We start from the raw sequence: 24,671 nt of genomic DNA on the forward strand, positions 1-24,671 counted from the left end.
ACCCGTAGTAAACATGGAGAAAAGTAACCGCTTTGTAGAGCTGTATCACTATCTACAAGACCCCCACCTCGTAGCGCGCTTCCAGCGCTTCTGTGGAGTACGCGAGACGTTTTCGAGAACTGGCACCACCCCCGGCACCGGCAAGGAGGCAGACCGGGCTCACTCGCACAACAACGGGGCTTGCCATCACCACATCGCCGGGGAAAATGAGAGAGGAATCTCGGCCGTTATCGGCGCCGGGGAAGGGGAAGGGGAGAAAACACAAACGGGGTCGCCGACGCGTGTTCTCAGGAGGGTCGCCGAAGCGAGCGTCGCGACGAACAGAGGGGAGAAAAGTGAAACGCCACCCCGGAACGGGGCGCTCGTGTCCGGGGGTGAGACTGTGAAGCCGCTCCGCAGGAACTCTCTGACGGGCGACGTCGGGAAGGAGTTCCTCATCGAGAACCGGTTCCTGTACTACATGTTCACCTTTGGCACCGAGCTTGGCAACGAGCTCTTCTACATCACCTTCTTCCCCTTCGTCACGTGGAACGTGGACGCCTTCGTGGGCCGGCGGCTCATCATGGTCTGGGTCTGGGTCATGTACCTCGGGCAGTGCACCAAGGACGTCATCGGCTGGTCCCGGCCCGCCTCGCCGCCGGTGGTCAAGGTGGAGATGTTCTACAACTCCGAGTACAGCATGCCGTCCACGCACGCCATGTCCGGCACGGCCATCCCCATCTCTCTGTTCTTCCTGACCTACGGCCGTTGGGAGGTACATGTGCACGTAGTCTTAAAAAAGTAGTGGAATAAAAAAGTAGTAGAATAAAATATCTTAAATGTATAAAATGCAGCAGGAGCAGCAGGAGGAGAGAAGAGGAAGAAGAAGTGTGCAGGAGCTTACTTCCTCCTTATTTAAAGGAAGGACACTGAGAAAGTTCCTGTTTCGGTGTTTCATAACAGGTGAACTATAGAGAGGCTGGTACTTTTTATTTTTTTATTTTTATTTATTTATTTTTTAAATTCATATTTGAGTAAAACACAATATATTTTGGCCCATTGCCACTTTTATATAGAAATACACAACAGGCAAATATTCTTTAAAAGGAGCCCTGACATTCATACGTTGCTTTAAAGATCCAAGAGCATAAGAAATAAAACCAACATATACTGGATATATATTATGAACAATTGTTGCATTAACTGAATTTAAACAAAATGTAAACTAGAAGTAATTTAAACTGTTCTGTATTGATTGTATACACAGTGAAACAATAATTAATATTTACCATACGTCTATGCAAACTCTCCCACGTCTAACGGCACAATATATTGACTTAATGCGAATTACCCTGCATTGTAATGTCCCGCTTGCAACAATTCAGTTTAATGCAACGACAATAACAACAACACAAGATGACAACATCTGCCAAGTGGCAGCTCTTGATACAGGATCTTTGTATTTGCCCTATCGAGCTGCAGCATTAAGTATTAATGTGGTCAAACCAGCGGGATACGGTGACGGGCGCTGCTAAGCACATTTGTTGACTCTTTTACTGCTTGTAAACAAGCTCATTGTGGGCGCAACTCGGCTAAAAGTATGCGGTTCTTCAGCCAACTGACGGCCCCGTGACGCTCATGTTTTTCATTACACAGCAGAAAAAATATTAGATGGATGAAAAAATGTAGAGGCCAGATCGACAGGAAGTTCAGTAACAATTTTAAATGATAAAATCAGTCAATCAGGTCATATTTTATCACAGTTAATTAGATCGAGCTACTCAAATGTGAATTTTGGTGATTTTTCTTGAATTGCAAGATGAATATCTTTTTAATTTTGTAGTTTTTAGGCAAAACAAGCTGATTTTTTGTGCACATTTCTCCACTATTCTCTGACATTTCGCAGGTCAAAAGATCGTGGACTAACAGTCGAAATAGACATTATAAAACATTTTGTTGCCCTCCGTTTTGCTTTGCTTCGTACGCCGTCCATCGAGTTAAATTCTTACACATGTTGTCTTGTACCATGGTGAGCACGTAATCGGCCCAGTAAGTAGTACTGGTCAGCATTCAAACCAACTCTCTCCCACTCCTCATCTTTTTCTCCATGTGAATAACACGCTCACAGGAGTTTCCAGTGATAAAGAAACCACTTCTCTGTTGTTCTTTTCTTCATCTCTTGCGATTCACTATGGAGGAACAGCCCTCCATTGTGTCCGGTCTGTTAACGCCAACAGAAACTCTGTGTAGTCCGCTCCCATTAGGCTCGTTCGAGATGAGCCAGTTCTGCGCTGAATCGATTGGCGGCGATCGGCGAGCAATGCATGCCGGTTAGATTTGTGTCCGACTTGCTCCCGACTTGCTCTGTCGTAATGCACACGTGGTGAACGATACTCTCACGAGACCAAGCCGGCTGTCGATTTCAGAGTCAGGCGCCGCAGTTGCTCTCCAACGACTGCTTGGCCCAGTGCATGATGGGAAACGCCTGGCTCTCGCCACATCAGATAGCTGATTGGCTTTTAGATCTGATAGCAAACACCACGTGTTGAAGAAAATCCTTATTTTATGTGTAGTTGTAATACTTAACGCTGGATTGTTGACTATTCGTCTCATGTTTAATCTTAAAACATAACTTGTGTGGTTGATAATACAAAATCGTATTTATATAACACATATCTAAATGAGTAATGTATTTCACAGGCAGACATAAAAAGAGAAAAGGATGCAGCTACACATACATTTCTATATAAATATCTATTTGCAAACGCATATTAATAAATCCAAACGTGATCTGTAAACTACAAGTAGACAAAAGTTTGGAACTAACAGGAAGTCATTTTTTTCTGTGACTTCCTGTGTATACTTTGAAGGCAGCTGAAAACTGTTCGACTTGATCGCAGTTTTTTGTCAACGCCTCCTGCTGCGGCCGCCTGCTCTCGTCTGGATTCCAGGCGAGGCGCAGCTCTAACGAATGAGCCTATTGTCTCACTGGGAATCCACATCGTGAGGGATGTGATCGACAAACTGCAGGAAGTCCGTTTGATTCTCATGGGATTGAGACCAGAACCTTCAGGCTTCATGGCAGATTTATGGAACAATAAGTTGATTTATCGCAACTGATTCTCCTTCAGGGATTGTTCTTGCAAAGATTCCCAAACATTTGACCCGCTAAAATATAAGTATTTGCTTTTGGCTATTCTATTATTGTAAATTCATTATTTTTGGTTTCGTTGGACTAAAATACACAATTTGAAGATGAACTCAAGAGAAACGTCTGACATTTTATTGCCAAAACAATTCATTTATTTTTGTCCCAGCGTGTTTGTTTCGGCCAGAGGCTGCACTGACTACCAATTCTTGTGAACTACGATTCCCATGATGCCTCGTCATCGTGTACAACTCGTTGCTTAATGCTCAACAGTCATTACTTTGGTGTGTGTTTGGGAAAACAGCCCTAGAGGTTTCCAAAGAAACGTGAGGTCTGAATCACAGCGGACGAGACGAGAGCCGGGGTGAAATTGATATCCGACTCTGTGTCTCCCTGTCTGTCTGCCACAGTGCGAGATAGGAGGGTTGACCCCGATAACAGTGATTGAGAGTCTGCAATGCTCTTTTTTTTTTTGTCTCAAGGCTTTTTCTACTTGTTTGAAAACACATGACAGTGTGACATTTCAGTAAAGCTCTCTTATCAATCAACAATCTCTGTTCAAGGTCTTAAAACACTGTCACATAAGACTGTCTCCCTTTCTTGGTCCAGGTTTCTCACTGATCCTTAAAAAAGTCTGAAAAGGCAATGAATTAATTTAGCTAAAAGTAAAGCCTTAATTGGTATTGAAATGTCTAAAATCTATCTTTAAAAAATCCTAAAAATACAGAGACGTTGAAAGATCGTTTTTTTTCTGACATCGTAATTTAAAATCTAAACATAGTTGCTAATATCTATTCATTTAATAACTTACCTTACTTTGAATGATCTCAGGTCATATAACAAGTATATTTATTCAGACTTCCCCTCTAAGTGACTGAGTAGGTTTGTTTTGGTCTTGGTTCTTTGTTTTAGTCGCTCAGCTGTTTTAATGCTGAATTGCTTATTATAAGAAACTAATGAGATGGCGCATTTGTGTGATTCTTTCATAGAGAAACTTTTACAGTGTGAGTGGAACATCTTTGGCAGAGTACAGCCTGAATATTACCAAACAAACTCTGGCTTTTGTTACCAAATGACCAGCGTTTACAGCTCGCCCAGATTGAGGGATAACTCTTCACAGAAGGACGTCCTTCATGTCCCTTGCTGTTTGCCGTAGTCGCTCTGTGAGCTTTCCTGCTGTCAGCTGGCTTGTCTCAGCGAAGCAGGAATGCTTGGATTTGGACGGGTCACAGTGAGACTGTCCTCCTTCACTCAGACATTAACCAGAACCAGATGTCTCTCGCCCTGTGGAAGATGTCGGAAATGAATGTAATAAGACGGGGAACAGAGCAGAAAAGAGCGGAAGGTAGTGAGGGAGGATTAGACCGTCGTGAGAAGAGAGGAGATAGATATAAGTGAGCGAGAGGAAGACTTTTAGTAGAGGATGAGAGTTGATGCAGATCAGACCAGCAAAGGGATGAGGAGATAAAGGCGTCGCTACGTGGGTTTAGCGCATTGAGTCGTATGAAATGTCCAGTCGAGCCAGAGCAGAAAACATGACGTCATGACGGCCAGCACCCTTTTGTGTGACACTTCCTCTCCCGGGAGCAGGGACATTAGCTGGGAACGGTCCAGTTTCCTCCTGCAATTGTGAATGAGGTTAACGTTATCGAAAACTCCCTCCCTCAGTTTTACATTGTGTTAGCCGCTCAATTCTGTTGAATTCTGTTGATTTTCTTTTTTTACGACGTGTGTGTGTCTCTCTCTCTCTGTCTCTGTCTCTCATATATATCAGAACAATTTATTATTGCCACGTATGTTTTCACATACAAGGAATTTGTCATGGCGGGTTGTGCATAACATTAAACAATAAAAAACTGTGCAATAGATAGGAGCATGTTAAATTTAAAATTACATTTACATATATACAATTAAAATAAAGTGCACAGAAAAACAGATTGCAGTACTTTAAACAAGTAAAATGTAAGTGTAGCGTGAAGGTGACGAGTGTATGTGAGGGAGCACTGAGGCTAACAGTCAATAAGCAGTGTGTGCCTAGAGAACCACAAGCCACACACACACACACCGTGTCCATAAAACCTTGCACGAGGTGAACCGCCATGGTCACCAGCGCGAGGCCAGAGCGAGTTTACACATAAAGACACACGTTTCTCAACCAACTTCAACAACTTCTGCACTGACGGCATTTAAAAAGTGCTTGACGCTTTGAGGCGAAGCCCGTTGGTTAGAGAGCCACCTGTCGAGAGGAGAGTCTGTCACCAGACAGCAGCTTGTGTCCTTGAGTGAAACATCTGAGTCTAAACAGATAACATGTAAATACTGAATTATTGTGGAGAATATGAGAAATAACATCTGTACCTCCTCATATGCTGCTGGAAATAAGTTCAGGGATGTGATTGAACATGGAAAAAAACTCCTTATTGTTAAAAGCTTTCAGCTATTTATTTCTATAGTCATGACTTTTACACTGCTTTATTTTTTCTATGTTAAATTCAGAGACTTTTCACTTGAGAACAACTTTGCACATAAAAGAACAAAAGATAAATGCTCTAATCTCCAGATACACGGTTTGATAACTGTGTGGATCAATTATATGTCAGTCAAATATGTGCATAAATCCCATTGGTTTTTATCTACTTTTCCATTACAAGCTTGAAAACCAGCACCTGCTTTTGGATAGCAGCTAAATCTGAGCTGTGGTTAGTTTGTGTACTTCAAGAACATTATTTGGAACAAAGGCTATCTGGCAGTAAAACAGCCCTTTATCTTTCTGTCCATCGGGCTAATGCAGGTTGTAAAACGGCCCACGGACGTCATTGTTTTGGCCTTCTTTTAGTTTGCTGAGTGTTTTAATTCCGTCATCTTGAAACGCTGCGTAGATAACGAGGGGGAGTTCACATACAAGCCGGATTCAGAGATACTGAACTTTATTTGCAGTGAACAGCTGAGTCGTGTTAAAGCGTTGCCTTCTACCCTCCCTGTTGATTCAGCCACCCGAAGGCTGGATCTGTGATGGTCCCAGTGATGGTTTGGGATTTGTCATGTAGTCCTGGTCTGCGAGAGGAAATCTGAGCTGCTTCGACAACAATGAAGAGAACAAAAGGCTTTTTTAGCGAACCTCATCAGCTTTGGTCCGTCGTCTCGTTCTCACGGCTCTGCTGTCACTCGTTTTCTTTTCATTCTCTTTCACTCGGCAGACCTGCATGTCGCTCACTCGTAAAGCCAGTTAGTCGGCAGCTCGTGTGTGTGTGTGTGTGTGTGTGTGTGTGTGTGTGTGTGTGTGTGTGTGTGTGTGTGTGTGTGTGTGTGTGTGTGTGTGTGTGTGTGTGTGTGTGTGTGTGTGTGTGTGTGTGTGTGTGTGTGTGTGTGTGTGTTCTGGTTTCATGAGAACAATAAGCCTCCCACTCAGCTGTGGGACACGGTGATGGGCATGTTCTCTATTCTCTCACATTCTATTCACAAAATAGTCATGCAGGGTTCTTATGGTCATGGGAATCCTGGGAAAGTCAAGGAATTTTTAAATGGTTATTTCCAGGCCTGGAAAAGTCTTGGAAATGTGTTATATTCATATGTTCATGACGTTCATCGCCGCCACAGCTTCCTCTGTAGTAAAGTGCGTCGCCATAATATCTCTCTCCTTTACGAGTGAAAACGCCAGCGTTTTTACAGAGCTCAGGTGTGTAGTTACAAGCTGGTTCTTTGAGTTTCTTGAGTGTTCATTGGTTCGTTTATTTCACAAAATGTCGACGGACACATGATTCAACAAATCACGGTGAAGGATTTTGTGTGACGAGTACTTTTTGGCACGCGTCATATGACACGCCAAAGTCCCATCTCTCTGTGTGAGTCGCGAAGGAAGGCAGCGGAAGCAGGAAGTCTCCTCTTCCAGCTAGATGTCAAACCATATTATTGCGAAGATATGAATATTTTAAGAACGTAGACACTGTCAAATCGCAGTCTCGTGTCGGAAGAGTTAAGGTATACTGTATGCTTTGGAATTCTCATTGTTACTACAATACTACATTTTCTCTCTTTTTCATGTATACACAGACACGCATGTCACTTTAACTTACATTAACGTTATCTGTTTATCTGATCACTTTATTTTATACTTAATTTAATACCCACTGCACTGTTGTTGTCGTTGATTGTTGTTTGTCTCTTCTAACGTCTCATGTCTAATGTATGCACCTTCCGCCTAGAAAAAATCCTCGTTTGTGTAAACATTCCTGGCAAATGAACGGATTCTGATTCTGATTTCACAAAATGTTTGGTCATGGAAATTTGGTTTAAAGTCATGGAAAAGTCATGGAAATCCATTGTTCAAAATGTCTATGAACCCTGGTCGTATTGACCTCTGCTAAAAAAATATTCATGAACTACTTTCCTGCCTTTGTGCAAACCCTGTAAAACGCAGTTTTACATGCATAGTAAAGAAACAAAGGTTTTATATCCTCTAAACTATTTGATTTGGCTGCATAATATTTACTCCCTCTTCATTTAAGTAGTGCTAATGTCAGTGAACGCTTTGTGACGTGCGGCTGTGGTGGAAATTAATATAGTTTCCTTGTGAGAAATTGACAGTACTTTAAGCACGTTAGTCTTTGAACAATTTATTACAGGATAAGATATAGAACGATTATAACGAGGTTACAAGTCATCACACATGAGCCATAGTACAGACAGGTGTCACGGTAGATTCAGCCGAATGGTTCAGAATGTTCTTCCTCCTACGGAGAGGAGACAGAAGGTTCTGACAAGGTTACCCACAAGCTGTAAAACACTCCAGAGAGGCCCTGTGTTCTGTATTCAATGGAACCGGGACTAGTCATACATGTACATACATGGAACAGGAGCGATGTGTACCTTAAAGGAGCACAGGGTCATGTGTAAGTAAACGCTTAGTCTCGCCGTCCCTCTCTGGTGTAGCCATAATTGGTCCTGTTTAGGCTTGTGTAAATGTAAACAATGGACCTGTCTGAGACACGGGTAACCAGTAAACACACATGGCTAATAGCACAGTTTCTAAGCTATATCATCTCTCAGAGTACACAGGATTCATTCTTCCCCGACAGCGGCAACTTACAAAACTTCAGAGCAAGAGCCGCGACCACTTAAGGAACCACTTGAATTACGTCAGTTTGCAGATTTGTAGTTATTATCTTAAAAAGATATTCAGTGCAAAACAGGTTACTCACAGCGACAATAAGCTATTTTTGGCCAAATATTAGTTATTTTTTTAACAGATATTACTTTATTTGCATTGTTCTAACAAAGTTATTGAACATTTTATTTGCCTTTGTCTGATGGAGCAATCCGGTTTACTAGAAAGTGATTGCAATTTTCTTTATTCTATTATTTGAAAAAGCACGGATGGGAGAGTCACAAAAAGTTATTTCAATACAAATTCAACATGGATCATTTTTTTAGAACTTTGTTGGGGCGCGAAAATGTTCCTTCCTCCAAAGTGGGGCGTGACAAAAAAAGTTTGAGAACAACAAAGACGACATCCTGTTGCTCGATTGTTCAGTTACACATCACATGCAGGTCTCATGGCTCTGGATCCCTTTTTTTAAGATAGTCACGTGACCCAGATCTGAACTGAGGCTCGTGAAATGTTAAAATCTGAGTCACATGAGTGAGGAACAATCTGATTCTGAGCCCTTTAAGCTGCGCTGTAAACCTTTCAAAATGACACGTTCACGTGAGGAGGAAACCTTTATGCACATCTTGACCACTGCTCCATGTTATCACGACTACAGCACACACAATCTTTTTTTTTATTGTACTGGTGATATCAGATCGGAGCAATAAATGCAGCAACTTCAATATTTTACAAAATTGCACTTCCTGCCTGAAGAATCTCTGTTTAATTTGCACTTACCTCCATAACACATTAGCAAAACATAGTTTTATTAAAAGTTATAAACATGCATTGTTACATTATTGCGTTACTGTCATTATAAAGTAAAAAAACATCCCTCTTTGTTGTGATTTATTTGTATAATTGTAGTTTAATTTGACGTCTTTGGGATTTTTCTGGGTTGATGGTCAAACAAAAGATATTTTAAAAACACCACTTTGGTCTCCAAATCTGAGCTTTTCCCCCCATGTTTGAATAACTCATGTGTCATTTGTTATTTAATCAAAAAGGATATTCATCAGAAGTCAATGTCATTCGCCTGATTAGTTTAGTCTCCAAAATCTGTGTTGTGTCTAAAAGTGTCTCCTCTCACCTCCACAGTACCCGTTCACACTGGGCTTCAGCTTGGCTCTCTGCTGGTGTCTGCTGGTCTGTGTCAGCCGAATCTACATGGGAATGCACTCAGTACTGGTATGTACACACACACACACACACACACACACATACACACACACACACACACACACACACACACACACACACACACACACACACACACACACACACACACACACACACACACAGATGGTGTCATTGCCACCTGCAGTGCCAGTTTTTCCGTCATTCTGTCTGTTAGAAACATAATCCTTCAGCTCCGGCACTCAGCTCTGTTTTCAGGCTCTGATGTCAGTGACACAATCACCTGTAGCAACCGTAGAAACACACGGAGCAACAACCACACACAATCACGACACAACTATGAACAATAAAGCCGCCCTCAGCCATCGGTCTTTGTTGACTCGTTGCACCACACAAATAATACAAGAGAGTGTAAAACGGGTCACCTTTCCACCCATTGAGTTCAAGCAGGAGGTGAAATCTGAACTGAAGCCTCCAGACAATGGTTTTGTTCCTGCTTTAGAATAGCAAAGAGAGAGAAACTACCTGTGCGACAGAGGGAAGCCAAACACATCGTTTATTTGCACATTGCAAGGACGCAAAGACAGTTGAACACCTGCAAACTTAGGAGGCGGTTTTGCTTTGTGTGCACTGATTAATTCAGCATTCAGTTAACAAGTGTGTTGTTTTAATGAAAACACAACTCCTGACATTTCTCCTGCGGTTCTTCACCACTGTCTTTGAAGAAGGAAGTAACAGGAGTTAACGGGCGAAACCAGCTTTTAATGTTTTTTTTCCTTATTTAAATGTTTGCAGTTCCTTTGGATGTCGCCAAAGTAAAAGATAAATATTTAAAGAAGTTTTTAAATTGTTCAATTTGAGAGCAGAATTTGGTGTCCGTGTTTCATTGGGGACTGATGATGAAACGCTGCATCATGTACTCAACGTGCTTCGGCCTGCGTCCGTCTCTGCTTCCAGGCCTAATAGGAAACAGGAGGGCTGTGTAGCTGTTAACGAAACCTCAAATGGTAGTCCTCCCTGGAACTCTCTCGCTGCAAAGGCGAAGAGGCATTCACACCCTCGGATTGTGGGAGGACGACTAACAGGCAGAGCCCAGCACCCTGAGATCTCTGATGCGACTGGCTGGCCTGCACTACCACGCATGCAAAATTCCTCCTCAACCCCGATACGCAGCTGGACATAGCAGAAAAGAGCTGGGAAAAGTAAACCAGCAAAGAAACTCCACAACAACCAAGCCTACAACTTAAAAACAGATTCACTCCACTGTCGTAGGATCCTAAATCTGATGATCTGGATAAGCAGCTGTCTTCAGAAAGCAGGGTAAGAACCGAACATAAAAGGCCACAGGAAAAGACTGGGCCTGAGACTCTGATCGTTGGAGACTATGCTGTAAAAGATGTCCGAACGATGTGCAGCAAGAATACCAAAATACTCTGCTTTCCCAAAGATATGGTGTCTAACATGAGAGATAAAATCCTGGACATCATGGCTGACCATCCCACGGTGAAAAACCTCATTGTGCATACGGGAAGCTGTGATATTGTGAAACAAGAGTCTGAAGTTCTGAAGCGAGACTTTATTGGCTTGTTAAACACAGTCAGCTCTGTCAATGCTGAGGTGTTTATCAGTGGCCCTCTTCCACCAGCCAGGAGAGGAGATGAAAGATTCAGCAGGCTGTTTGAACTGAACAGATGGCTATCAACTGCATGCACTGACCATACAGTACATTTTATCGACAATCTTTACATTTTCTGGGAGCGTATACATCTTTTTAAGGCAGATGGAGTTTGCCTGAACAAGTCAGGGGTAAAACTCTTCACCTCTAACTTATTTTTCTTCCTGCGTCACTCGTCTGTTCCCACTGCCAAGGACAGGAGACAAGAGGAGTCTAAACAAGAGACAACCACACAGCATCGCCGTGGAGATCTCATGGGAAGGAAGCCAAAGGAGAGCCAAGAGGAGGAGTCTTCAACCTCATCATCAAGGATTGATTTCCCTCTCGGAGAGGACGGGTCTTTACTTCCCTCACCAGCACCTACTTCCACCCCCCACACTTCATCCAGGTCCCTCTCTACTCCCTCCCATCCTCCCCCCTAATGGAGTTCACTGACCGCATGAACAAGATGGTCATTGCTGGAACCAAATTCACTCCCCTCCGCACTCCCACTTCCCGTGCTGAAACCCCTCCAGCTAGACCTCCGTCACTGGTTCTAAATGCTTTGACGCAAACACCGAAGTTAAAGCGCTGTGCCCCTCCCTCGCCTCCACAACATCTCCACAACCATCCTCTATCTCCCCTACCTGATTAAGACATTGATTGATATCTTTTGGGTCCGGACTACAAGGTTAATGACACCACTGATTATCTCCAGGAACAGTCGGGGCCCTGTATGAAGTTAACCTTCTTAATTCCTGTCCTGACTTATCGAAAAGGAACGGTGAGGCTGCGAAGAAACATTAGTAAATCTGCAAATGTATCCAATTTAACATTCATTCCTCGTCAGCCTGTCCAAAGAAATAGGGAAAATATAGTTTTAAACAAATTAAACTTAGCTTTATTAAATGTCAGGTCTCTGTCAGGAAAAAAACATTTTTAATCAATGATTTCATTATTAGGCACAAACTTGATTTTTTGTTTTTAACCGAAACGTGGTTAGACCAAGATAACAGTGCAGCTGTTCTTATTGAAGCAACACCTCCCAACTTCAGTTTCATGAGTGAAACAAGAGTGCATAAGAAAGGAGGTAGAGTTGCTATTTTATATAATGAGTCTCTTCAATGCAAGCAGATGTCTTTCGGTCATTTTACTTCCTTTGAATATGTGGCTCTCAATTCCACGCAAGTTTTATTCCTCAACATTTACAGACCACCTAAATACTGTGCAACCTTCTTTGATGAGTTTACTGAACTGCTGTCTATAATCTGTATTGATTTTGATTGTGTTGTCATTGTTGGTGATTTTAATATCCATGTTGATAATCCCCAGGACAGAGGGTCTATAGAGCTATGTGGCGTCCTTGATAACTATGATCTGACTCAGCATGTAACAGGTCCCACCCACAACAAGGGGCACACTCTAGACCTAATTATCACCAAAGGTCTGGACATTTCCAAGGTTGCTGTGACTGATGTTGCACTCTCTGATCATTCCTGTGTTTTCTTTGAGAGCGCAATCTCCCTGCACACAAATGTCCAAACCAAGGTTGTGACAAAGCGCTACATCACTGAAAACACCAGTGAACTATTTATTCAGAAGTTCTGCTCCACACCAGGCCTCTCTTGCATCTCAGTCAATGAGCTTGTGGATGGCTTCAATTCTAAAGTTAAAAATGTTATTGATGCCATTGCACCCACTAAGGTGAAGGTTGTCTCGGGTAAGAAAAGATCCCCTTGGAGAAATGCCACACTGGTCAGACTAGAGAAAAGAGAGTGTTTGAAAGCTGAACGCAGGTGGCGAAAAACTAATCTCCAGGTTCACTGTGGTATCTATAAAGAGAGACTTCACAATTATAATTTGGAACTTAGAAATGCAAGACAGGCCTTCTTCTCTGACATCATAACCAAAAACAAAAACAATACACGCGCCTTATTTACTACCGTGGACAGGCTAACAAACCCTCCGGTGTCGGTAACGGCTACGCTCCAATCCACCTGGGCATGCAATCAATTTGCCTCCTATTTTGCTGATAAAATTCAGAAAATTAGACAAGCAGTCGGTGGCTCCACACCAACCACAGGATATGTGTTGTCCCCATCTTTAAATAGCATCCATTCAAATATCATGACACAATTTCACTCAATTAACCAAAGAAGCCTAGAAGACATTATACAACATCTGAACACATCAGATCCTGCTGCTTGGATATTCTACCAACACACTTTTTCAAAAATATTTCACACTGCATGACCGTTGATCTTTTACAAATTGTAAACACATCCCTTCTCTCAGGTGTCTTCCCACAAGCCCTAAAAACTGCAGTTATTAAACCACTTCTAAAGAAGGCTAGTTTAGACCCCGAAATAATGAAAAACTATAGACCAATATCAAACCTCCCATTCTTAAGTAAAATAATGGAAAAGGCGGTTTTTCAACAGCTGAACAACTTCTTGGCCGAAAATAGCTGTTTCGATGTCTTCCAGTCCGGCTTTCGTCAGCACCACAGTACTGAAACTGCTCTTGTTAAGGTTTTCAACGACATCCACTTAAACACAGACAGTGGCAGAATCTCAGTCTTAGTATTATTGGATCTCAGTGCTGCATTCGACACGGTTGATTATGACATACTACTAGACAGACTGAAAGTCTGGGTAGGACTCTCTGGCGCAGCACTTAACTGGTTTGAATCCTACTTGAAGGACCGACAATACTTTGTGTCGGTAGCTAATTACACATCAGAGCTGACTAGGATGACATGTGGTGTTCCCCAAGGTTCAATACTGGGGCCTCTTCTGTTCAACATCTACATGCTTCCACTGGCTCAGATTATGAAAAACAACAAAGTGTGTTATCATAATTATGCAGATGACACACAACTCCCGGCCATCCCGGCCACTGAGGTCGTCTGGGTCGGGTCTACTTTCTGTTCCAAGAGTCAGAACTAAACATGGAGAAGCAGCGTTCAGCTTTTCTGCTCCACATATCGGGAACAAGGTCCCTGAAAGCTGCAGGTCTGCTGAGACCCTCAGCTCCTTTAAGTCCACATTGAAGACTTTTCTGTTTGCTGCTGCCTTTTAATTGAACCAGATTCAATTACTGCATCTCACTACTGCATTTTATTTCTTAAACTGCACTGCAACTTTTATTCAACTTTTATTTTTTATGTTGCTTTTTCTACTTTTATTTTGCTTTTTGACTGTTTTAATGTTTTCTTAACTGTTTTTAAATCTGCATTATGTTTTGATGCTTTTAATGGTTTTATGTGAAGCACTTTGAATTGCCTTGTTGTTGAAATGTGCTATACAAATAAACTTGCCTTGCTGCAGATGTAGGTGACAAAGACAATAAACGGCAGCATTTCTTAATTCTTACTGGAAAAAGTCTTGAGGAATACTCATGCTTGCAAAAACTTGCTCCTGCATCTTTTAATCCGCCGCTCTCACGTCGGTGGATTTGCCGACGGCAGAGCTTCAAGCAGGATGAGATCACTGATGTGCAACACAGGTGGAGTCATGAAAACCAGACGGATTCACCACTGAATGGCATGTTTAATGCGGCCGCATTGAAATAACTCTGAGTCTGGTGGCCACCAGCAAATGAGTTGAAACCTGGACAGAGTCTGCAGAACACAACCACAGCTTGATGTCATATTTCATTTAAACCAGAACATTAATGAACCGACAGTTGGGGCTCAAGAAGCCGATAGACGATATCTTTTGACTAAAACTGCTTTCTTGCTGTTTTCCCACTGCCCTCAAAGAAAAGGAGGGAAGAGGAGGAGGAATTTAATTCACTCAGAAATTACGTCAGTCTGGAAACAGCCTCTGTGGTCACAGCTGTGCTGGCGGGTTTGATGGATGCAAACGGGACGCTGGCCTCCCAAACCAACTGGAGGAGTTGCCTCCACGTCCTTTAAGGGCTTTTTGTGGCAGGTGGTGTCGGCTCAGACCTCCACCTCAAGTACACACACACCACACATGACGTCCTCATAATCTCAATAAATAATATTCATGAGTGATATTACTTTAACCTCGGGTCCCTGTCAACTTATTTAACATCAAATTTCAGTCTGGTTCCGAGTTAACTAATCTGTTAATAACTTATAACGTGTATGTTGTTACTTATGTATTGATTAAATTGCCTGGTTGGTTGTCGGTTACCATTTATCTGAATGATAAATATATTTGTAGAAAAATCCAGCTGTTATTTAATATTATTCCAGCTCAGATTGAGTAAAATTTTATTTCATTTTTTTACTTTTAAACCGACTCTATACAAGAAGTGAACATAGTTGTCGTGACATCACTCATTGGTTTGTGGACTGACGTTTTGAAGCCTTGAGTTCGGCTCCTTCATCATCTTGGTTGTTTTGCAACAAGAGAACAGAAAGTGACCATATTAGGACTGAGAAGAAGCGACGAAGACGTTTCTCAGTACAGTACAGTAGAGTACTACTAGTATAAGAGTATAACACCAACATGAACCACTATGAGTACTTTTAATACTTCTCTAATTTTGAATGCAGAACTCTTCATATTTTTTAAGACCTTTACTCAAGGTGAACGTTTTGGATAATGCAAAAGTACTTTAACGTAGTTGCGTCAGAGAGGCAACTCTGTCCCTTCACTAAAAATATGACTCACTCAAGTTGATTGGTTGTGTTTTTTATTTATTTATTCATTACCATTTAACCACCTGCTTCCTTCCTACTCAGGAGCTACTTGTACTAGTTCTTCCTGTTACAGTTTGTACTCCACATGTCCCTCTTCCTCCTCGTGCTCGTTTTCCCGTCGCACAAGGACGTGAACGTTGCCCGTGACCAGAGCGTTCGTGTGTTTTCAGTTTACTTTCCATCCGTGTGATGTCAGTTTATCCGTCAGATCTCATAATCCTTCAACTCTGATCTTCCCTCTTCGATATTCAGTCGGCTCAAAGAAACCATATTTGTTACACATTCACATATAATCTGCTTCAGTTGAACTTCTATTAATGGGAAAGATATTCAAACCAAAGATGTAGTTTTTTTTTATGCCAGGATCATTACATCAACTGGGAAGAATCCCTGTAATTCAGTTTGCGGATATTTGGAAAATCTGGTCTCTCTGCTAGACTTTTAAGTATATACGGTATAAATAACAGTCTGAGCTCCAGCTTTGAACCTCTGGCTTTTTTTTTTGCAGAATCACTACATTTATTAGCCATATAGTGACAGAAAAAGTGTTATGGGTGACTCAGAAATGCCAACAGCTAGCATTAGGGCTGCAACAATGAATCGATAAAAATCGATTATCAAAAGAGTTGGCAACGAATTTCATTATCGAAATTGGAAATATTCTTCCAAAAGCCCGAAAAATACACTGCAGTAACACAGCCTGCACACTTTGTGGTTGTTATTAAAATAAATGAACACCATGTTTCCTTTAAGTCAGTATTTATCAAACTGGGGCGGTATTTATCACAGGTGGGGCGCAAGAGGAAATGCTGATTTTTAAATGTTTACCGTACGCCGTTAATAGGTTATGCTTGCACATGCGCGACTCGCCGATTCTTGGCGTACTGTGAGGTATTACTTTGTATAGTCAGGCAGATAGGTGTAACAATTGTGGGTTTATACGTACAAGCATGACATTTTGCACAGTCATATATAATAGTCTAATGAATAATTCCAGATATGGAGCCACCGCGAAAACGTCCTATGGTAGCCATGGCGGCCATTTTACACAATGGCCGTTTTGACCCCAAATATGTTTTACCAGACGACACAAATGCTTCATTATGTTCCAATGAAATTACTCTAGATACACATATATGCCATAATTGTATTCTCTAAATGACCACAATTTGCATTTGTGTTGCAAGCAATGTCAATTAACCCACCAAGGAGCGTAATACGTGCTGACTCAAACGTTTTTTGAGCCTCTGTTCAGGACTAAAATTCAGGACTAAATGTTTCCAGTGAAATTACAGAACAAAATTAACTAGTTGACAGGTAAGTATATATTTATTTTATGTAAACCACTATGAAATGACAACAATTGGTTCTGAACATTTAATATTAGTGATAGTGAAATTATTAAACAATAAAGCACTGTCAAGGTAAGTTACAAGTTAGTTCCAGTTTGATCTTGTTTATACGTCACAATTTTCTCCACCACACTGGCACAAAGCAGTACATTTCAAACCAGCTTGTTGGCACTTGCATCGTCCCTTGCAACCCTTTTTGCAGTTACAACAAATCAGTTGCCTTGATGAAGTGCTGGCTTCAGGAAGCGTGGACCACAGGGGTTTCCAGTTTTGGGGATCGATCCATCCCCAATCCCCAGGTGAGGGCAGATCCATAACAACCTTGAGCATGTTTCCCCAGCAGTGCCCACCCGTGTACACAGCCCTCTTGATTTGTTGGACCAGGACTCCTCTGGTAGGGGGAATAGCTTCCATGGCTCGTCCTTTCTTTGTGAAAGGTGCCTGTCGAGCTTCGTCTATGTTGAGGAGATTGCTGGTGCGATCGTAGAGAAGAATGGTGAACCGTTCAAGTACTGCCACAATGTCATCAGAGATGTCTGCTGTCCCCGTGGACAGATCAACTAAGGCTGGCGTCAATTCGTCAAATGCTTTCCAGGTATCCCAGGCTATCTTCTTTCCCCGTGTATTAAACGACGACACTGTGTCACAGCCTGTGTATGCATGGAACATCGGGAGGGCCTGTGACTTATCTGGTCCAAGGAATGCTGCAATTTCATGTGCTGGTATATACCTGAAGTGCTTCCCTGTCCCAAAGGCCACCCAAAGCTCCTTGATTTTGAGTTTGGTTGTTGCTGCCATAGCCAATACCACAACATCTGTGTCCACCGTACGCAGAAGAATTTTCTGAAATCCATCACGGACTGCATCCGCGAGATGTAGCATCATTCGTGTATCAGCCTCCTCATGGTCACATAAGGCAAGATTAGTAGTACTGTGAGGTACACGATGTAGTATGTCCGTCTGTATGTCCGACCGTGCCCCCCCATCCCCCCACCCCGAAGCGGTAAAACACTGACCTGTATATATGAACATAAAGAGAAGAGTGTCAGTGTAACATGAACATAGTTGATGGGACACACTGAGTCATAGTAATGTCAGAAAACATTTATATTAATGTGTTTCGACTCCGCTATTGTTGTTTCTTTATCTTACTTTTGGCTTGCGTTGTTTTTCTGGAACTACAGTTCCCGTCATGCTTTGGGGGATGTAAACAGGAAATATAATGTCACCATGGATTCAGTAAGTTGACAACTGGAGCACCATCGTTTTTAGCCTATATTTCTTTTACAATTTGGCAAATTGACGCCATTAATGGCAACCTGACTGATCCGCTAGCAGCTCCTGTTTGCAGTTTACTGATCGATTATCACTTTGATGCCTTAGACCAGGGGTCAGCAACCTTTCCTATCCAAAGAGCCATTTTGCCCTTTTTTCCACCAAAAAAATGTGTCTGGAGCCGCAAAAGCTATTTGATATCACTGCTTATAAGTTTTATATATAGTCATATTATATGTTCAAAAAACTATAGTTTGTCGTATTTATGAAATTATAGAACAAGAATAAAGACATTGTTTGACATTGTATTGCTATTTTACCTGTTTATAACTATCAAACTCTCCCTTATGAAGAGGAGACAAAACATTGTCATGTGTCGGCTACATTGAGGTCCATTAAAAGCACAACTATGCAGACTTTGAATACTGTCTATTTGTGGCTCATGTGGTAGAGTGTCGCCCTTTTGCTACGTTTATACTGAGTGTCCACACTACAGACTTTTAGAGCACCGCAAACGGAGGATGACGTATCCGTTTTTACTAGCGGATGCCTCAGTGTCTCCTTTTTTTGTGTGTCAAAGCCTCAGGGAGCTGCAACAGACGGGCTAAAGAGCCGCATGCGGCTCGCCAACCCCTGCCTTAGACAAATTGAAAACATGACTGTTCTAAGGCGGGTTCTGTCTTTTCATCTGTGATTTCTTTTCACAATGCATCTGAGATAATGCCTTTTGTAAAAGGGTTACGTCCCGATGAATCTGGTGGTTTGTGTTTCAGGTCCTGAGTTAAGTTGTTCAGAGCGTAAATCACCAAACGGCAGCAGCTCGATGTTCTCTTTAAACAATGAAGAATCATTTGTGATCAAACCCGCAGGTCGACGTGCACAAAGTGTGGCGTCTGTCCCGGGTCGACTGTTGTGTTTCAGGGAGTGGAGCTCCAGCACGTTAGCGCTCGGCTCTGCCGGGCCCTTAATGTGTTCAGGAAGTCCTCACACCCGATGAAACTACTTCCTCCTGCTTTGTTCTGCAGGAAGAGCCCCGAGACGAAAAGCCGCTCTCGCTGCTGACGGCGTTGTTGACGTCTGCCGACCTTTCACCCAACTCCCCGAGCATGAGAGGTTTCATCAGGGTTCAACTCTTCTCTTAGTTCGTCTGCTTTATCTGTCAAAGCTCTTAGTAAAGTGTGTTTTTTAAAGGTTCAACATAAATACAGTTATGATGATAATTATTCTTTAGTCTTTAAAGCTGTTCAAGCTTATTAGTAGCGCTTTCTCCACTACACTGACACTAACTCATTAATTTTCATTGAAAGCTTCTTCCTGATGACACAAACCCGGCTGTTCCCACCGCTAGTCTTCTTTCTAGACGGGCGGCTGGAGCTCATGGGGATGAGCGGTCGTCCTGCAACCACAAGGAAGCTGGTTCAATCTCCAGTCTCCCCATAGTTTGCATGTCGACGTGTCCCTGAGCAAGACACTTAATCCTAAATGCTCATCCTGAAATACCAAGGATGGGTCAAATGCAGAGAATAAATTTCCCCACTGGGGGACTAATAAGGGATTATTCTATTCTACTCTAGTCACACTATTTACACATCTCCCTAGTCACTCTATTTCACATCTCCTTCTCGTCGTGTCTGCGGAGAAACAGACACGGCGGGCAACTTTCACGTCATTTAAAGAGAGAGAGAGAGAGAGCTGATAAAGGTTTGCAGCGTTAGCAGGGAGGTGATGAATCACAGTAAACCCTTGGGTGTTCCTGCTGGTTATCTCGCTGCTGATTCACCTTTTTTAAAAGGTCGGGGCAGTAAACCGGTAAACCTTTGTCACATGCTGGCACGCCGTGTGGAAGCTTATCGGGTTGATGACCGACTGTGAGACGACCGCGATGTGTGTTTAAGCGGCCAAATAGATATTTAAACTCTTAACAAGACCGTGGTCTCTGTCCAGGCTCCAGGATCTTTGATATCTCATCCGGGGAAAGTTGTAGAGCCAGTTCAGAGGCAGCAGAGTAAACACTGTACTCCTTAGTGAGCCTGATGGTGGACTACTTCATGTTTATTTACACGCACGCACTCGGTGAATTATTTGGGTTAGCACAACGAGTCAGTCACACGATGACGAGATGTTTTACTTCTGGATTCACTGACTGACTGGCTGCCTTCAAAGTACAGATGTTTGTTTTATTTGTATTCTTAAACGTAGTTTAATATTTAAATAAGTACACACTTTTTGTTCAGTAAAGAGATAAATGGGACTCCTTCATCACTAGTAGCAAACTTTTTGATGTTAAAATGTTTATATTTATACTTTTTATGCAATGATTGGGGCCATCGCCAGGGTTATAAATCATGGCCAGAAGTCCAGGAGGACAACACACACAAATCTTTGTATTTGATCTGATTATTATCTTCTAATTGTGAGGCGACATGGGGCTGAAACTAACCGATAAAGATGAAATAAAAACTATTTAAAAACTAGGTCCTGTCAAAAAAAGTAAACACAAAAATTAGCTAAAAGTATTTTAAAATCTAAAGGGAGCCAAGCACTTGGTAACTGAATGCTGCCCACTGCCTTTATAATAAAATGCACATATTGTGAAGCAATATTTGTATTCTTCATAGAAAATGAACAAAAAGTAGTTGAAGAATATAAATGTGCTTCACAATATATATATATATATATATATATATATATATATATATATATATATATATATATATATATATATATATATATATATTAGTAGTTTCTGTAAAATTATAAACGGTAGAAATAATAAATGAAAACACAATCTCCTCAAGTTAAAGGTAAACTGTCTAAAAGCTAAATATATTCAATAACTACGACATAAAAAACAAAGAAAAGCAGCTTTTAACTTTAGAGAAACAAAGACTTTAGATATTTTTTCAATATCATACAATTTATAATCCAGTTCTGAGATGACCACAAACGTTTTTATAAACTATTAAAAATACTTTTAGACCCACATTTTTGATGTAAAAAGCTGATTTCAGGTTATTTCACAAAATGACCAGGTGCAACTCAACGGTTTCTCTCCTGTAAACCTTCACAAATAGTTTGAGGAGTCAAGTTCTCTCAGGAAGCCGACCGTCAGTCTGCTGCTCGGGTCAATGAATGAACGACCGCAACGACCTTTGAGTTTGATTTCAGAGTTCACTGCCATGTCGAGCTTGCTGCTCTCTGCTTCCTGTCCTCCACTTCATGCGTTTTTTCCATCAGCAGGAAACGCACAACAAAAGTCAGATGTTTATTCTCCAAATAAAAACATCCAGGATGTGTTTGGGTTCATTCTTGTGTCTGAGAGTTGAGTTTCTCCTCGAAGATATTGCTTCACTTTGCTTTAATAACAAATAAATGTCTTTGTTTTTACTTTACTTTAAATTAAAAAAAATGTCAGTCATGAAAATGTGTTATATTCAGTGGCGAGCCTTCTCTGCTGGCCTAAACAGAATCACAAAGTTATAGCTATTTTATAATGCACGCCGAACAGCATCCCATCATGTGCGTATTTACGTATACGGTATCAGACAGCAGGCCTAGGTAGAAAATGCACGGCCCACCACTGGTTATATTCATATGTTCATGTCGTTCATTTACGGTGAGTTTGAAATAATGAATATTTTAAAAGAAAGATGCTCTGTATCTATATTTATAGATATAGAGCGTATGCTCTATATCTATAAATGTTTATTCTCTTAATCAAACTAGTGTCTTTCATTCATTTGTGTCATTTAAGGTATACTGTATCCTATGGAATTCTCATTATTAGTTTAAATTCTACATTTTACACTTTTTCATGTATAAACCGAGATTTCACAAAATGTTTGGTCATGGAAATCCATTGGTTCGAAATGTGTATTAACCCTGATAATTTGTTTCTTTAGATCGTTCGTAGGTGTAATTTAATAAATAAAAGTCCTGTTTGTATGTGGACCGTCTAGTTCAGTGGTTCTTAACCTAGGTTCGATCGAACCCCCGGGATTCGGTGAGTCACTCTCAGGGGTTCGGCAGGGGTCAAGACACACACAGTATAGCCTGGTTCACACCAGCAATGTCGGGCCGCAACACACCATTTTTCTTCTTTTCGTCACATTGATTTGCAGTAAATATTCATTTAGTTATGTTTTTGTGTGAAATTCATGTTTTGTTGATTTTGTTCTTTGAACACAGTGATTTTGTGTGCAACTAGTGCATGGTTCATTTTGTGCACTAACAAAATATATACCTATGTTTTGAAGAAATCATATTTTATTTTTCCAATTACGAAGGGTTCGGTGAATGCACTGCTGAAGCTGGCAGGGTTCAGTACCTCCAATAAGGTTAAGAACCACTAGTCTAGTTAGAGTTCTGACCCCTGAACTCTCCGTCAGACGGAACCGGTGACATTCTGTTTCTACTCCTCCCCTGCAGGACGTGATCGTCGGCGTCCTCTACAGCGTGCTGATCCTGCTTGCCTTCCTGCCGGCGTTGGACCTGATCGACGGCTTCAACCTGACGTGCCGCTGCGCGCCGCTCATCATCGTCTCTCTGCACCTCCTCCTGGGCTTCTTCTCCTTCACACTGGACACCTGGAGCACCTCGCGGGGCGACACCGCCCAGATCCTGGGCACGGGCGCCGGCGTGGCTCTGGCCTCCCACGTCAACTGCCGCTTGGGCCTGCTGCCCGACCCGACGCCGGACCGGCTGCCCTTCGCCACGCCTGCCCTGGGCGCCGGCCTGGCGGGCGTGGCGCTGCTGCGGCTCGTCCTGGGCGTGCTGGTGCTGATGGCCACGCGGGCGCTGATGAAGGCCGCCACCATCCCGCTGGTGTGCCGGCTGTTCGGTGTGCCCGGCGACGACGTGAGGAAGGCCCGGCAGCACATGGAGGTGGAGCTGCCGTACCGCTACATCGTCTACGGGGCCGTGGGCTTCAACGTGCTCTTCCTGGTGCCGCTGCTCTTCAGCTGCGCTCAGCTCTCCTGATCGGACTTACAGTCCGTTTCGCCAAACGCTGCGGTTCCGATCGGATCCCCTCGCGCGGAATCTGGACCGAGGTGAATCAAAAGCCTCAACGCTGATCTGGATTCTGACACGTGGGCGGGGTTTATCAGTCGCTGGGAAACCTGATGACTCGGGTTTTCACCTGTGGTGAGGGACACTCTTTGATCTTTTTGATTTATTTAAAATCAGAGCCGGACATCCACTCCTCTTGCTCCTCCGAGAGACTAAAACAAAAATGCCACTGATCGCGACCGATCGATAACCTGTGTCTTAATATTTACATTTCTATTCGTGCTTTGCTTGTTCGTGATGGCTTAGACAAAGAACCACACAAAACTTTTTTCATGACTGAACTCTTCCAGTATTTCACGGCGACGTTAAAACTCTGAAACGTGTTTTAGTGACTCGATTAAAAATGTTTGGGCTGCGACTAACGGTTCCTGTCATCATTCATTAATCTGTGAAATGTCAGAAAGATTACTTAAAGAAATATCCAAAACCCAAAGACGTACAGTTACTATGATATGAAACGGAGAAAAGCAGCAAATCCTGATATTTTGAGTAAGAAAAAGATGATTAATTGTTTTTTAATTTAGTGTTTACATTTTGTGTGGTTCGGTGTCGGGACACTTCGTAATAATTCATATTTAATCATTCCAGTGTGGGAGCTTTTCCTGACGGTAAACTTTGACCCCCCCCTCACCTGTGGACTGGACACACCTGTGATTTAAAAGGGCTCTCCCCACTTTTTCGGTAAACGTACAGATTTTTTTTTTTAATTTTGTATTTTTTAATGGGATGACAGGAATCTGTGCACGAGGCTCAGCTGTTTTCTCTTCTTACAACGACGCTGTAAACTGACTTCCTGTTTGAGATGCTCTTCAATAGAGAGAGAGAGAATTATTATTCTTCAAATTTCTTGACTTTCTACTTAAAATACACCTCATATATTTATAATTTAATTCTGGAAATATTACATCTTCTCAAGTAATTTTTCTATTAAAAGCAAGTTCTAAACTAAGTTGAGATCAAAATAAAAGTTCATCTTACAAACTTCTGTTTTGCTGTTTTATCAAAACAATATTTAACTTAATGGATTTTCTAAACTTCATGTTAATTCAAATGTTTTTGTTTTTTGACAATTCAACACTAGCGAAAGTTAATGTTTCTGTGTCCAACTGTACTGCCTATACACACACACACACACACACACACACGCACACGCACACGCGCACACACACACACAGGGCACACACAGGGCACACACACACACAGGAGACAATTCTCCACCAGCATTGTGACATCAT

General features: G+C 42.1%; 1 protein-coding gene across 1 annotated transcript; it reads left to right on the plus strand.

Annotated features, from left to right (window-relative positions):
- The first annotated feature begins 323 nt into the window (after positions 1–323).
- On the plus strand, positions 324–23,701 carry sgpp1b (sphingosine-1-phosphate phosphatase 1b). The gene is made up of 3 exons (XM_079225958.1): positions 324–754; positions 9,372–9,461; positions 22,795–23,701. The coding sequence occupies exons 1-3, from the start codon at positions 461–463 to the stop codon at positions 23,344–23,346; spliced, it is 936 nt and encodes a 311-aa protein (XP_079082084.1). The 5' UTR covers positions 324–460; the 3' UTR covers positions 23,347–23,701.
- The last annotated feature ends 970 nt before the right edge of the window (positions 23,702–24,671 follow it).

Source organism: Taurulus bubalis (genome assembly GCF_910589615.1).
Source record: "Taurulus bubalis genome assembly, chromosome: 1".
NCBI classification, from domain to species: Eukaryota; Metazoa; Chordata; class Actinopteri; order Perciformes; family Cottidae; genus Taurulus; species Taurulus bubalis.